The following is a 14,540-nucleotide window of genomic DNA, read 5'->3' on the forward strand; positions in this document are numbered from 1 at the left end:
TTATTTATTAGTGATTAATTTTACGCTTAAAAAAAACCTTTCCCTTATTTTAAGTTACGTTAGGTGAACTGAACTCTCATTTTAATATGGGGAAACTATTCCTTTTTAAATCTTTTTTTTTTCAAAAGAAAACATTGAACATATAATAGTTAAATCATACCATGAAATCATGACCTGGTTCTACTCTTTTTGGCCATTTTGTGGTGGAAAACTGAGCGTGTTGAGCATAATACGCCAACTCTGTTGCCCATAGCTCCACACGCTAGAAATGTTTTAACGTTCTCCCTGTCACAAGGAGATTTATTGCTGATGTAAGATGGCATCGTCAAACCTGTTACTTTGCATGTATTTTTATTTACTTATTTAAAACCTCTTGAGATGGGGAAAACATGTTTTTTATTCAGTTTATCCTGTCCTCTTTATGACAGAGTAAACATTTGCTGAAATCAAACAGGTTTTTTTCACACCAAGTTCCACTGCCTAAAAGGGACTAATTTCGTGGAACGACCCAATAAGCTCTTCTCTCCCTCACCTGACTTCTGTCCAGACCAGGAATGCCTGAAGTACCCGTCTTCTAACCCAGTCATCACCAATTCTGCAACTAGACAGGTTTTACAGGTCTCTAGGAAAAGAGACAACAGGACCCACAACAAGCAAGTGACCCAAGGGATTGTTAACGAACAAGCCACATTAAAATGACAATCTTGACAGCCACCTGCTACCCATGCTCTGGAGAAGACAACCCAGAAATATCGAGCTCACAGCACCCCTTCCTGAAGACTAGCAAGGCCGGTTTTATTAGTTATGTGATGAAGATCAAAACAGACCTTGGATCTGTCCAGTGTTATGATTATGTCAGAGACTCTGAGTGATACATTTCCCTCTAGTGGTCCTTAAAGGAGGTACAACTCAGAACAACCATCGAAAAGAATGTGCTTCTTACAGTAGGTTTATTGTGGCCACTTCTTCTATCTTCTTCTATCATCTATGGCTAATTACCTATATCTAAATAATATTTTTTTCATAATAAGCAATTATACGTTGAACAGATATTAAACAAAGAGTACCTACAACAAGTTATAAACTGAGTGAACTACCAAAAGTAATTTTTACAGCTCTTTTCTACTTCACTGAGCAGAATGGTAGTTGCACTCTAGGTGTGGTCCTACATTCGAATCAGATAGAGACCTGCATGTCATTGGCACTGCCAAGAGTGTGAGGAGAGAGAACAAAAAGCAAAGCCACAGAGAAAAGAGTGATAGTGTTTTAGAGGGAGAGAGAGATACATATTTGTGTGCAGTTCCCCTCAGGCTAGAGGAAGAAGAGCACAGCTGTTAGAGAAGTAAACAAGACAAATTACTGCAACATAAAACATAGAGGGAGAGAAAAGAGCGTGCTAGCATGGGAGAAGACCAGGGAGAGGGAGGGACTGACATGGGCTTATCCAGAGCTCTCCTCCACCCATTGGCCGAGAGTTGTGTCAGTCATATCACTTCCTCCTTGGCTGTGGCAAGTTCAGGAAGGAGGGAGCGGGAGGGAGGGGGAGAGGGAGGTACTCTCACATTGCTCTCTCGGTCTTGCTTTTCTACAGAGAAAGAGTTAACTCGGCTGAAACTGAAACAGGACAAGACTTGTTAAAGAAAAGCCCCACCAGGCTGTGTCTCTCCTTCATTCTCTCAGTTTCCTGCTCAAGGAAGCCATTTTGTACAGGCTGGAGTCTAGGACAACAAACTTTTTTTTCTTCTTCTTTCTCCTTCCTCAGTGTTTCCTGTGAAAATTTAGACTTTCTCATCAGCAGAACAACTTCTTCACCAGAGAAGGAGGAGCGGTGGAAGAGGAAGGGTAGGAGGGGAGAAGTTTTTCTCAGTCTATCTCTCACGCTTGCCTTGCCGGGATAATGAAAGAAGAAGTGTGAGTGCAGATTACAAAAATCAAGAGGGAGATATAGAAAGAAAGAAGCAGTGCTTGCTGGATAGGGATCTCCCCTCGACTCCTCTGGGAGAAGGGGTGGTCACAGGACAGAGACTCCCTGTAGCAGTGTTTATTTGTTTGTGGATCACCGTGTCTACACCCTCACGCTCCTGCTCTTTGAGGGAGGTAGAGCGTGCATGTAGCGAGGGATGGCCAACGCCAGCCCCTGTATGTCGTCGGGACCCCTGTCCCAGGTCTTCTTCCACACAGGGGGCCCCTCTCCCCCAGGCTCTGTGGTGATGCAGCAGGGGACCCCCATGGCCGTGCCTCCCACCCCTACTCACGGTGGCCTCCCCACTGTGGACCTGGGGACTGGGCCGGGCCCTGGGGGGGTTGCCAATTCCTACGTGCCCCCCACCCCAGCTGGGGTCTCCTTCATCATCCAGATTGGGCTGACCAGAGAGTCAGTTCTGCTGCCCCAGACCGCTGACCTTGCCTACGTCAAACAAATCGCCTGCTCCATCGTCGACATCAAGGTGAGAGCACAAGCAGTGTGTGTGTGTGCGTGCGTGCGTGTGTGCAGCCTGGCCTCAGAGCCATACGAAACATGCTTGACGTATTTCTGAGCATCTCCAAGATGTATGGTGTAGTTACTTTAGACAGAAACAAAAGTAGGGAGGTTGATCAGGGAGGATGGGTGGGCGTAATCTGTGACCGTATAGCAATCCAAATGTCACTTGTTTGAGTCGTGATGTGTCACATATTTAAGTACAGAATAATACGAATTGCTCTGAGACCATGTCGGTGTGTGTGAGATTTACCTAGAGAATAATATATTTGCCCTTAGTTGGTGTGTGTGTGAATGTGTGTGTGTGTGTTTTGTGTTTACCTGTTTAATAATCGCTGATGAGCCCTAAGTGCTATAATAGTAATGGTGAAGCTATGTTTATCCAGCTGTCTCTGACATCTCATAGCTAATGGAGTTGAATTTTGGTAGTGAATGTCCCTCTCTCTCGCTCTCGCTCTCGCTCTCTCTCTCACACACACACACACACACACACACACACACACACACACACACACACACACACACACACACACACACACACACACACACACACACTGAGTACATCCAAGTGCCATGAAGTGACGTATAGATGTATATGATTTTGTCTCGGAAGTAAGTTCATGTTCATGTAATGAACAGTTTATGACATACAGGTAAACACAGTTACATCACTGTAACAGACAATGAGCTAATCATGTTACAAAACCAGGACGCCTACAAGGCCACTCTAATTACTACAAGCACCCCTGCTTGAGTCTTCCATGTCTGAAGGATACCTTCCATAATCTACATTCACAATCCAATTTATGAAACACATTTAAAACCGCTGATAATGTTTCATTTGATTTGGTTTGGTGGTGCTCAGAGTGGCACCAATCTATGTGCATCAAATAGAAAGTAAAACAATTACTGAGTAATCCGCCATAGTGTTTTACCATACAGCCAGGTTTTACCTGGGCCATGCATATACAGTACAGGGAAGAAGGCGGCCATTTTGCAGCAGCCAGCAGGAGACCATAATCCTCAAGTCAATGTCTGGCATGAGAGGCGTTGGTTTTTCTCAGCCAATTACACTGTGAGATGGTTAGATTACCAGATTTCCAAAGCCAGTCGCTGGAGGTTGGCCAACAGCAGCTTGAAAAATTTGCAACTGGTAACTTTTCCAGGAAATGCTGCTTTCCCTAATCTGTTATTGTTGTGCGGAACAAAATCATCCCCACGCCTGCCCTTCACATCCTTGTGACAGTTTCAGAAGTCCCTGTCAACTGTAGATGTTATGCTAGGACTCTCCTTTTCTCCCTTCAGAATACTCTACTGTACTCTTCAAGTTTCACATTTTAATGTCACTTGCACGAGTACAGTGAAATGCCTTTCTTGCGCGCTATGATATTGGCCAGTTCCAATATCATATTTACAAAGTGCAGGGATACCGGAGTGATGGAGGTAGATATGTATAGGGGTAAGGTGACTAGACATCAGGATGTATGATAAACAGAGTAGCAGCAGCGTGAAGGAAGATTGTATGTGAGTGTGTGTGCTTGTGTGTAGAGTCAGTATAAATGTGTGTGCATGTTATGTGTGTGTTGGAGTGTCAGTGTGCGTGAGTGTGTAGAGTCCTGTGTGTAGCAGTCGTATTGCTTGTGGATAGAAGCTGTTCAGGCATCTGTTGGTGTCAGATTTGATGCACCGGTGCCGCTTGCCGCGCGGAAGCAGAGAGAACAGTCGATGGGTTGGGTGGCTGGAGTCTTTAACGATTTTCCGGGACTTTGTTTCACACCGCCTGATATAGAGGTCCTGGAAGGCAGGGAGCTCGGCCAAAGTGATGTACTGGGCTGTCCACGCCACCCTCTGTAGCGCCATACGATTGAGAGTGGTGCTATTGCCATACCAAGCAGGGATGCAGCCAGTCAAGATGCTCTCTATGGTACAGCTGTAGAAGTTTTTAAGGATTGGAGGGCCCACATGCTAAACCTTTTCAACCTCCTGAGGGGGAAGAGGCGCTGTTGTGCCTTCTTCACGACTGTGCGTGCGTGTGGACCATTTTAAATCTTTAGTGATTTGGACCCGAGGAACTTGAAGCTCTCAACCCGCTCCACTGCAGCCCTGTCGATGTGGATGGGGGCATGCTAGCCCCCCCCCCCCTTTCCGTAGTCCACGATCAGCTCCTTGGTCTTACTGACATTGAGGGAGAGGTTGTTGTCCTGGCACCACACTGCCAGGTCTCTGACCTCCTCCTTATACGCTGTATCATTGTTGCCGGTGATCAGGCCTACCACCGTCGTGTCGTCAGCAAACTTGATGATGGTGTCGGAGTCGTTCGTGGCCACACAGTCGTGGGTGAACAGGGAGCACAGGAGGGGACTAAGCGCACACCCCTGTGGGGCCCCTGTATTGAGGGTCAGTGTGGAGTAGGTGATGGTCGGCCCGTCAGGAAGTCCAGGATCCAGTTTCAGAGGGAGGTGTTCAGTCCCAGGATCTTAAGCTTGGTGACGAGCTTGGAGGGGACAACGGTGTTGAATGCTGAGCTGTGGTCAATAAACAGCATTCTCACATAGGTATTACTCTGATCCAGGTGGGTGAAGGCAGTGTGGAGTGCAGTTGAGATTGCGTCGTCTACGGATCTGTTGGGGCGGTATGCAAATTGGAGTGGGTCACTTGCATGGCACTCGAAACGCCAGGGTTTTACGTTCGATTCCTATGGAGGACCAGTACGAACAAATATGAAAATGTATGCACTCACTACTGTAAGTCACGGTGGATAAGAGCGTTTGCTAAATTACTAAAATGTCAATGTAAAAATGTCTAGTGTGTCTAGGATGATGGAGTTGATGTGTGCCGTAACCAGCCTTTCAGAGCACATCATGACTTCAGATTGAAGTGTTACAGGGCGGTAGGCATTGTGGCATGAAGCCTTAGAGTTCTTGGGGACAGGAATGATGGTAGTCATCTTAAAACATGTTGGGATTACAGACTGGGACAAGGAGAGGTTGAAAATGACCGTGAATATGCCTGCCAGCTGATCTGCGCATGCTCCCTGGAATACCGTCCGTCCACGCGGCCTTGTGAGTGTTGACCTGGTTAAAGACTTTACTCAAGACCTGATTCCAGTTAATTATGTCTGGAGTGCTGGGAGATAGATTGCTCGTGTGGGAAACTCCTTGCACAACCACTTCTTTGACACGATAACAGTCGTCGGGTTATGTTGATAACTTGGGACCGTAAGGACTTTCTGCGCTAACGGTGAAACCACCGATGTTGTTGGTCTATTAGGAGCAGATACCACTACCAGGCACCAGGCAGACCAACAACAGAGGACCGGTTGGGAACAAAATAGGAACGGCCCACTCGTGCCATGTCATGTCATACCTGGATCCTGGCCTATTGAGATGTGCCTGGTGATAGAGTTGGTTCAAAGGAGACTGGAGTGCCACTTTAATGAACACCAGCACCAGAAAACCAGTCAGTCAGTCCCCTCTGCCCTTACACATGGATGGCATGGCAGGGGCTTTGTATTTAGAGGGATTTCAGGTTTGGCAGTGTGTGCTCGTGCGTGTATGGCATGCATGTGTGTGTGTGTGTGTGTGTGTGTGTGTGTGTGTGTGTGTGTGTGTGTGTGTGTGTGTGTGTGTGTGTGTGTGTGTGTGTGTGTGTGTGTGTGTGTGTGTGTGTGTGTGTGTGTCAGGAGTAGGAGTGTTTTGCCACGGTTCCATCATTCCCTTCGGCTCTCCTCTCCCGTCCGTCCATCTCAATCAGAAATGTTGAGTCACCAGCCACGGCCAGGCCAGGCTGCTCTCTCTCTCTCTGTTTATTTAACAGCCAGCCAGCCTCGCTGTGTTCCACTGACACGTTTTTCCATTAACTTCAGAGCCTGCAATATGTAGGAGGATACGCTCTTTCCCTGCCCCCAGCCCCTGCTCCTAGTGGCATAAGATCAAATAAGACCTTAACACTAGTGCTGTGTATGTCTGTTCAACCCTGAAACAGAGGAACACTTGGTGGTTTATTCCGTGATTTGTGGACAGGCATCATTCCATTCCCTCCTCCTACTCTCATCTTCCCTCCTTCCTTCATTCTCCTCTTCTCTATGCTGTTATTCTCTCGTCTCCTCCCGTCCTCCCTTCCTCTCCCCCATCCTCACCTCTCTCCCCTATCTGCTCCTCTCTTCCCCTGTCCTTCCCTCTCTTCTTCTCACATCTGTTCTTCCCTCCTCCTCTCCCTTCCTCCCCACTCCTTGTCTCCCCATCACTCTCCCTGCTAACGGTAGCCCATTGTCTGACGGATAAAGAGGAGGAAATGAGGCCTGCTTCCTCTTGGAGTCCACTCCATCCGGGGGCGATCCACGTCCTCCTCCCCCTCTTCCTCCTCATCCTTCCACCTCCATCCCCTCCCGTCGTCCTCCATGTATTCCCCCAGGGCGCCTCCCCCCTCTGGGGTTTGTGGGAGACGAGGTAGGGTAGGGGGAATTTGGTGCTAACCGTTGGGTAGATCTCTCTCATTGTTTCCGGACAACTGAGGTCTATAGAGCCCCCACTCCCTGTGTGTTGCTGAGGATCATACGATAACTCTGACTCATAGAGACCACCCCCCGCTTCCCATTGGTCAGATGCTAATATGGACTTCCTGTAAAGCCACAGGATCAAATGTTAAGTCCCCATAAGACCATGGCTGAAAGGTTAGGCAAACCTACGGGACAATCTACAGTAGATATGTGTGTCGGAGATGTTGTACTGCATGCTAGAGACGTTTTAATGTCCCAAACAAGCACCAGTTGAAAAGTGGGAATTTGTGTCTCGTCATAGAGCCATTTCAGTACCATGTGGCCGTGAGCTTCATATCGCTTGTTGTGTCTCTTTCATCGGCCAATCAAGTCTCCCTCTGCCAAGAGGTGTGTCTATTCAAGCTGATCCTTACCTCTCAGACCAATAACCGGTTTACTAATTGGACTTGTAATGAATGGTGTGTGCGTGCGTGCGTGCGTTCGTGCGTGAGACTGGGGAGGGCCGACCTGTCAAGGCTTGACTGTGTCATTGGAAGTGTTGTAGTGTCACCATAGTTTCGTCACGTCAGATGATTGTTGTAACAGGATTGTAATAACTGATGCCTGAACGTTGCACAGATCCTTGGCACTGAGGTTGGTATGGTTATTCACTAAGAAAACACTAGCAAACCCACCCTTCATTGAGAAAATACTCTCACATGCTGTGTCAGGACCTTGTTTGCTTGCTATTTAGGTTTCAAAATTCAGCATGGCGATACCCCGTGCGCAAAGCGAGGTGTATATTTAGTGCAGGTGTCTGTGATTCTCAGTCTAACATACAACACGTGGCCACCCTCACTACTCCCTTATCGGCACTCTGGAGTGGCATCTGTAGTGAACGAGTCTCACCAAGTGATGGAGAGGAATGGAGAGACCAAGAGAGAAGAAGAAAGAGTAAAAAAAGAAAAGAAATACACTTAAGGGGAAAAGCGAGAGAAAAGGCAGAGAGCAATTGAAATGTGGAACTGTACACAGGAAGAGGTGTAGCGATTTGGACAGGTGGGCCATATCCCCTCAAACACACACACACACACACACACACACACACACACACACACACACACACACACACACACACACACACACACACACACACACACACACACACACACACACACACACACACACTCAGCTGCAACTGAAAGTCCTTGGCTATTGTTTCCACCTCCGTTTTGGAATGGGCAGTTTCTTTATCAGCCTCCCTGGAGGAGCTGAGCCTGGGAATGTGATCATACACACACACAATCTCCTGTTTACCTCTGTCTCTCTTTTACACACACACACACACGCCCACATGTATGCACGCATGTAAGCACACATAGACACCCAGTGGTGGTACCCAATTGTCATACTTGAGTGAAAGTAAAGATACCTTTAATATAAAATGACTCAAGTTAAAGTGAAAGTCCCCAGTAAAACTTGAGTAAAAGTATTTGGTTTTAAATGTACCAAAAGTATCAAAAGTAAAAGTATAAATAGTTTCAAATTCCTTATATTAAGCAAACCAGACTGCACAATTTTCATGTTTTTTATTATTACGGATAGCCAGGGTCACACTCCACTCTCTGTCATGTAAACTCTCTCTCCGGCCTCTAGGTCATCAGGCTGCTGATTATCCCGCACACCTGTCTCCATCATCTCGCGCCTCATGACGCTCACCTGGACTCCATCACCTCCTTGATTATCTGTCACTCCCCTTGGTTCTTTCCTCGGGGTTATTGACTCTGACTCCGTTTCATGTCTGTGCGTTGTTCGTTTTTCTTGTTTTGTATTATGTTTTCGTTTATTTATTAAATGATTCACTCCTTGTACTTGCTCCCCGTCTCCCAGCGCACACGTTACACCCTCAGACATAATTTACAAACGAACCATTTGTGTTTATTGAGTCCGCCAGATCAGAGGCAGTAGAGATGACCAGGGATGTTCTCTTGATAAGTGTGGGAATTGGACTATTTTCCTGTCCTGGTAAGCATTCCAAATGTAACGAGTACTTTTGGGTGTGAGGAAAAATGTATGAAGTAAAAAATACATAATTTTCTTTAGGAATGTAGTGAAGTGAAAGTAAAAGTAGTCAAAAATATAAAAAGTAAAGTACAGATTTGCCCCCAAAAACGACTTAAGTAGTTATTTAACCCTTTGACATGTATCAACACACAGGTGTGATCAGATCATTCTACAGTTGTCCCTGCAGCATAAACTCAAATTACGATTGACGCAACAGTCGGCGTTGAAGCTGGCTACACTGTTTTTTCACAGAAACATTTTACACAGTCTTTACAACGTTATGTCCTCAACGTGACCAGTTTATTTTTAGATGCATATTTCAGACACTCACAGAAGTAGCGACAGCATAACACAATTCTCATCCAAACCGGAAAATGTAGGCTACATTTAGTCATAGCGCTAACTGAGGAAAGATTGACATAACACAAACGGTTATATTTAGCTAACTCTTGGCTGACAGAATCCATAATCTGAATTAGCTAATCGCAATTACGATCTAAATAATTGAGTAAAACACGTTCTAAAAAATCAAAAGTAATCCGACGATGGGTAGTTTGTGCACTCCGCCATGTTTGTTTTTTCGCGTCAACCAAGATAAGAAGAGGAGACAAGATGAGTTTGGTCTGTTCGCAGTGTGCATGTCGAAGGGGGTGTGTCGTCTACCATCATTCACTTCCGGAAGTGTACTCGAAAGATGAGTGAACCATCCCTTCACCTCATTTTGTTATAACATCTTCGGTCTGACGGACATGTCCAAAGTTATTATTTGTAAGGAAAACAATATTGAAGGCAATGCGGGCGCCAGCCGGAAAATGTGCCAGAAAATGTGCCCGGAGATGCGCAAATGCCTGCATACTTGATCTGGGGAAACACTGGGGAAGTGCATGGGCTCTTGTTGAAGAGAGAAGTTTGTCCACTCAGTAAAGCCTCAAGCATAAATTGTCCACAACAATGAAATGGGCCATTTCTTTTTATTTGCATTTATTAATTTTTTTACCCCCTTTTTCTCCCCAATTTTGATCTTGTCTCATCGCTGCAACTCCCGAACGGTCTCCGTAGGCGAAGGTTGAGTTATGCGTCCTCCCGAAACATGATCTCCTGACGACCGAGGTCAGCCTGCAGGCGCCTGGCCCGCCACCAGTCGGCTCTAGAGCGCGATAAGCCAAGTAAAGCCCCCCTGCCAAACCCTCCCCTAACCCAGAGGACGCTGGGCCAATTGTGCGCCGCCCTATGTGACTACTGATCACGGCCGGTTGTAATACAGCCCGGGATCGAACCCGGGTCTGTAGCAACGCCTCTAGCAGTGCGATGCAGCGCGTGTGTTAACTGTCCTGTTGCGTAACAATCACATTTTGGAACAGTGAGAGCATTCTGACATCACGCACATAAAAAAACTCACGCTGGGGGCGACCGTTAGAGATATTTGGAACTCACATGAAAACGTTAAAGTATTTTTTACCTAAATACTTTACACACACACACACACACACACACACACACACACACACACACACACACACACAAGAAAGCAGTAAAGAATACTTGCACACGCACACACAATGCGCCGCCAGTCCTGATCGTGACGATAAGGGTCCAGCCTGATGGACAATGTTGTATTGTGTGGCGGAACACAATCCTCTAACATTCAACGCGATTGTGTTATTGTAGCTACATGACGACTCGGCCTAATCCAGGTCTGTCTGTCTCAACCAATCCGGCCCTCTGAACGATCGATCTGAGTATATCACATGTTCATTTGATACATTTTGATCTTGTTCTAACCCGTTTTAGTTGAGTGTGTGTGTGCGTGCGTATGCGTTTTGGGAGCCCTATATTGGTTACTAATACCTACACTGGTTATCAAATCAAACTTTATTCGTCACATGCGCCGAATACAACAGGTGTAGACATTACAGTGAAATGCTTATTTACAAGCCCTCAACCAACAATGCAGTTTTAATAAAAATATCTAATAAAAGAAAAAAATAAAGAAATAAAAGTAACAAATAATTAAAGAGCAGCAGTAAAATAACAATAACGAGGCTATATACAGGGGGGTACCGGTACAGAGTCAATGTGCTGTGGTAGAGGTTAGTCAAGGTAATATATACATGTAGGTAGAGTTATTTTAGTGACTTATGCATAGATAATAACAGAGAGTAGCAGCAGTGTAAAAGAGTGAAGGGGAGGGGGGGGGTAGTCTGAGTAGCCATTTCATTAGATGCTCAGTAGTCTTATGGCTTGGGGGTAGAAGCTGTTTAGAAGCCTCTTGGACCTAGACTTATATCAGACCAATTCGCTAAACCCAGGCAGGTGCACAGCAGTGAGTCAGGAAAGCATTAGCGTGGTAGCACAATGGTCTGAGCCACCACACCTTTAGCACACCACAGCTTTATGAAGTCACACAACCAGCAGGCTTCTAGAGGAAATGGTGTCCCATATTGAAACGACAGCTTCCGCCATTGATCCACACAGCGCTCCCTTACCCAAACCCCGTACCCTTCCCTCTTCCTCTTCCCCACTCTGTTCATTTGCATCATAGCAGAGCAGCTCGGAGCAGCTTTGCATGAACGTACAGTGTTTCCTGGCGGGCATCAGCAGGCAGCGTACTCCTCCATTTGACTATTTAAAACACTGCTAATGACATGTCCACATATCAATTAGAGGAGGGAGGGGAGGATGAGAGAGAGAGAAAGAGAGAGATATAAAGGGGTATTGACAGAGATTGAGATTTAGAAAGAGGGAGAGAGAGAAAGAGAGCGAGAGAGGAAAAGGACATTTACAGAGATTGAGAAATAGGGAGAGGGAGAGAGAGAGAGAAAGAGAGGGATGGGGAAGCAAGGTTCAGGCCATATGCTGCTAGAATCAAGGGGCATGCTGTGGTTTTGTACCTAGTTTGAAGCCACGGTTTTCTAGAGTTGAGCAATCGTTCTTTTAAACGCAATGAAAGTGGACTTGATCATTTCGAAAATGTTAAGGCCCGTCACTCAGTTAGTCTAGGTAGTAACAACCTTGTCTGTGTTTTTCTACAGAAAGCGTGAAAGGCTGTACAGTAGGTTCATACTTACTGTTACTGTAGAGCCCTGCATTCCAGATCACCCTGAGACCTTATGATACTAATCCAATGTTAACTCTGCTGAAAACCCGTTTTGTACCATAATCCAATTTGAGGCAGCAGCAGCAGAAGCAGTCGGTGGCATGTTACTATGCAAAAACCTTCCAGCTGGTCTGGCAGGCAGGCAAGCAAGCAGGCAGGAAAATTCCTCACATTTCCAGGGCAGCAGACGGAACACACAGGGCTCTTTGAGAGCAGGGAGAGAGCTCTGTGGATCAAGGGCAGACAGACATGTGCACTTCTATCTCTTCAGACAACAACACTGACTCATGTAAATGCCACGAATCCCTAACCCAGTTGGTATACATTGAAACCTGAGGAAGGATTTCCTATTCAGAAATCGCTCTGCCATTTCCTGGTTGCTAAAGTTCTCATTTCCGTTTGGTGACAAAACAAGCAAGTGTCGGTTAGAGAATCATTGTACCATTTAAACCGGTGTGAAATACGCCACATGGCCAAAGGTATGTGGACACCCGCTCGTCGAACATCTCATTCCAAAATCATGGGCATTGTTATGGTGTTGGTGGACTTGCTTCCATTTAGCCACAAGAGCATTAGTGAGGTCTGGCACTGATGTTGGGCGATTAGGCCTGGCTCGCAGTCAGTGTTCCATTTCATCCCAAAGGTGTTCGATGGGGTTGAGGTCAGGGCTCTGTGCAGGCCAGTCAAGTTCTTCAACTCCGATCTCGACAAACCATTTCTGTATGGACCTCGCTTTGTGCACGGGGGCATTGTCATGCTGAAACAGGAAAGGGCCTTCCACAAAGTTGGAGCACAGAATCGTCTAGAACGTCATTGTATGCTGTAGTGTTAAGATTTCCCTTCACTGGAACTAAGGGGCCTAGCCCGAATCATGAATAACAGACTGTTATTCCTCCTCCACCAAACTTTACAGTTGGCACTATGCATTGGGGCAAGTAGCGTTCTCCTGGCATCCACCAAACCCAGATTCGTCCGTTGGACTGCCAGATGGTGAAGCGTAATTCATCACTCCAGAGAACGCGTTTCCACTGCTCTAGAGTCCAATGGCGGCGAGCTTTACACCACTCCAGCTGACGCTTGGCATTGCGCATGGTAATCTTAGGCTTGTGTGCGGCTGCTTGGCCATGGAAAACCGTTTCATAAAGCTACCGACAAACAGTTATTGTGCTGAGGTTTCTTCCAGAGGCAGTTTGGAACTTGGTAGTGACTGTTGCAACTGAGTAAATACTATTTTTACGCGCTAAGCGCTTCAGCACTCTGCGATCCCGTTCTGTGAGCTTGTGTGGCCTACCACTTTGCGGCTGATCCATTGTTGCTCCTAGATGTTTCCACTTCACAATAACAGCACTTACAGTTGACTGTGGCAGCTCTAGCAGGGCAGAATTCTGAAGAACTGACTTGTTGGAAAGGTGGCATCCTATGACAGTGCGACGTTGAAAGTCACTGAGCCCTTCAGTAAGGTAGTTCTGCTGCCAATGTTTGTCTATGGAAATTGCATGCCTGTGTGCTCGATTTTATACACCTGTCAGCAACAAGTGTGGCTGAAATAGCCCAATCCACTCATTTGAACAGGTGTCCTCATACTTTTGTATGTATAGTGTATATTTTCCATAACCAAAAAAATTGTATTTTCAGCTGTTTGAAGCCGGTGTACAAAATCGAAACTAAAAGACGCAAAAACAAAAGAACTGAAAGCATAAAAATAGCACATCTAGAACAGATCTACCACTTCTTAGACTTGCTTTCAATGAGAATGACAGATCTATGACTCACATTTCTTTTTAGGTGAATTTGGTCAGATCGTCCCATATTGCAGCTTTAACTTAGATGTCGTTTCTTTTGGAGATGCTGCCTGGATGATGTTCTTTGGTGCTTTCCAGGAAAAGCCGTGTATGCTCTGGAGGATCTGGGGTGGCCTTTTTCTATAAGGTCACAGATGGCAGCCTGGTAACCACGGCAGCAGATACTCAGAGGGTTACGTGTGTGTCTGTGCTGGTCCGCGACGTGTGTCGGAGGCCTACGTAGGCACGCACACACACACACACACACACACACACACACACACACACACACACACACACACACACACACACACACACACACACACACACACACACACACACACACACACACACTCTACCGCCCTCGGGGAACCTGAGGTTAGAGAAGCATTTAGTAAATACACAAACACTTTCATAAAAGAGGAAGGAGGGACATAGACGTCAGCGAGGATGGGTAGATGATAAGTTAGAAGAAACGGGCGATGAAAAGGAAATAGGGAGGATTATGATAGATAGATTATATGAGAGAAAGATATAGGTGTGTCATGTGGGTCTTCAATGCTCTTAGTCTCGTGCTCTGGACTCACAGTGAAAAGCTGTTCAACTATGGCTAATTACTTACAGTATTTGACAGTATTTGGG

The 14,540-nt window shown here is 46.2% G+C and overlaps 1 protein-coding gene across 1 annotated transcript in view; it reads left to right on the top strand.

The window, feature by feature from the left end:
* The first annotated feature begins 1,543 nt into the window (after positions 1-1,543).
* Positions 1,544-14,540, top strand: part of LOC123729260 (serine/threonine-protein kinase D2) — a 52,731-nt gene continuing 39,734 nt past the window's right edge. The window contains exon 1 of the mRNA XM_045703554.1: positions 1,544-2,447. Within this exon, the coding sequence (XP_045559510.1) occupies positions 2,121-2,447 (327 nt within the window). The 5' untranslated portion in view covers positions 1,544-2,120. The remainder of the gene's footprint in view (positions 2,448-14,540) is intronic.

Source organism: Salmo salar, chromosome ssa20, assembly GCF_905237065.1.
Source record: "Salmo salar chromosome ssa20, Ssal_v3.1, whole genome shotgun sequence".
Lineage (NCBI taxonomy): Eukaryota > Metazoa > Chordata > Actinopteri > Salmoniformes > Salmonidae > Salmo > Salmo salar.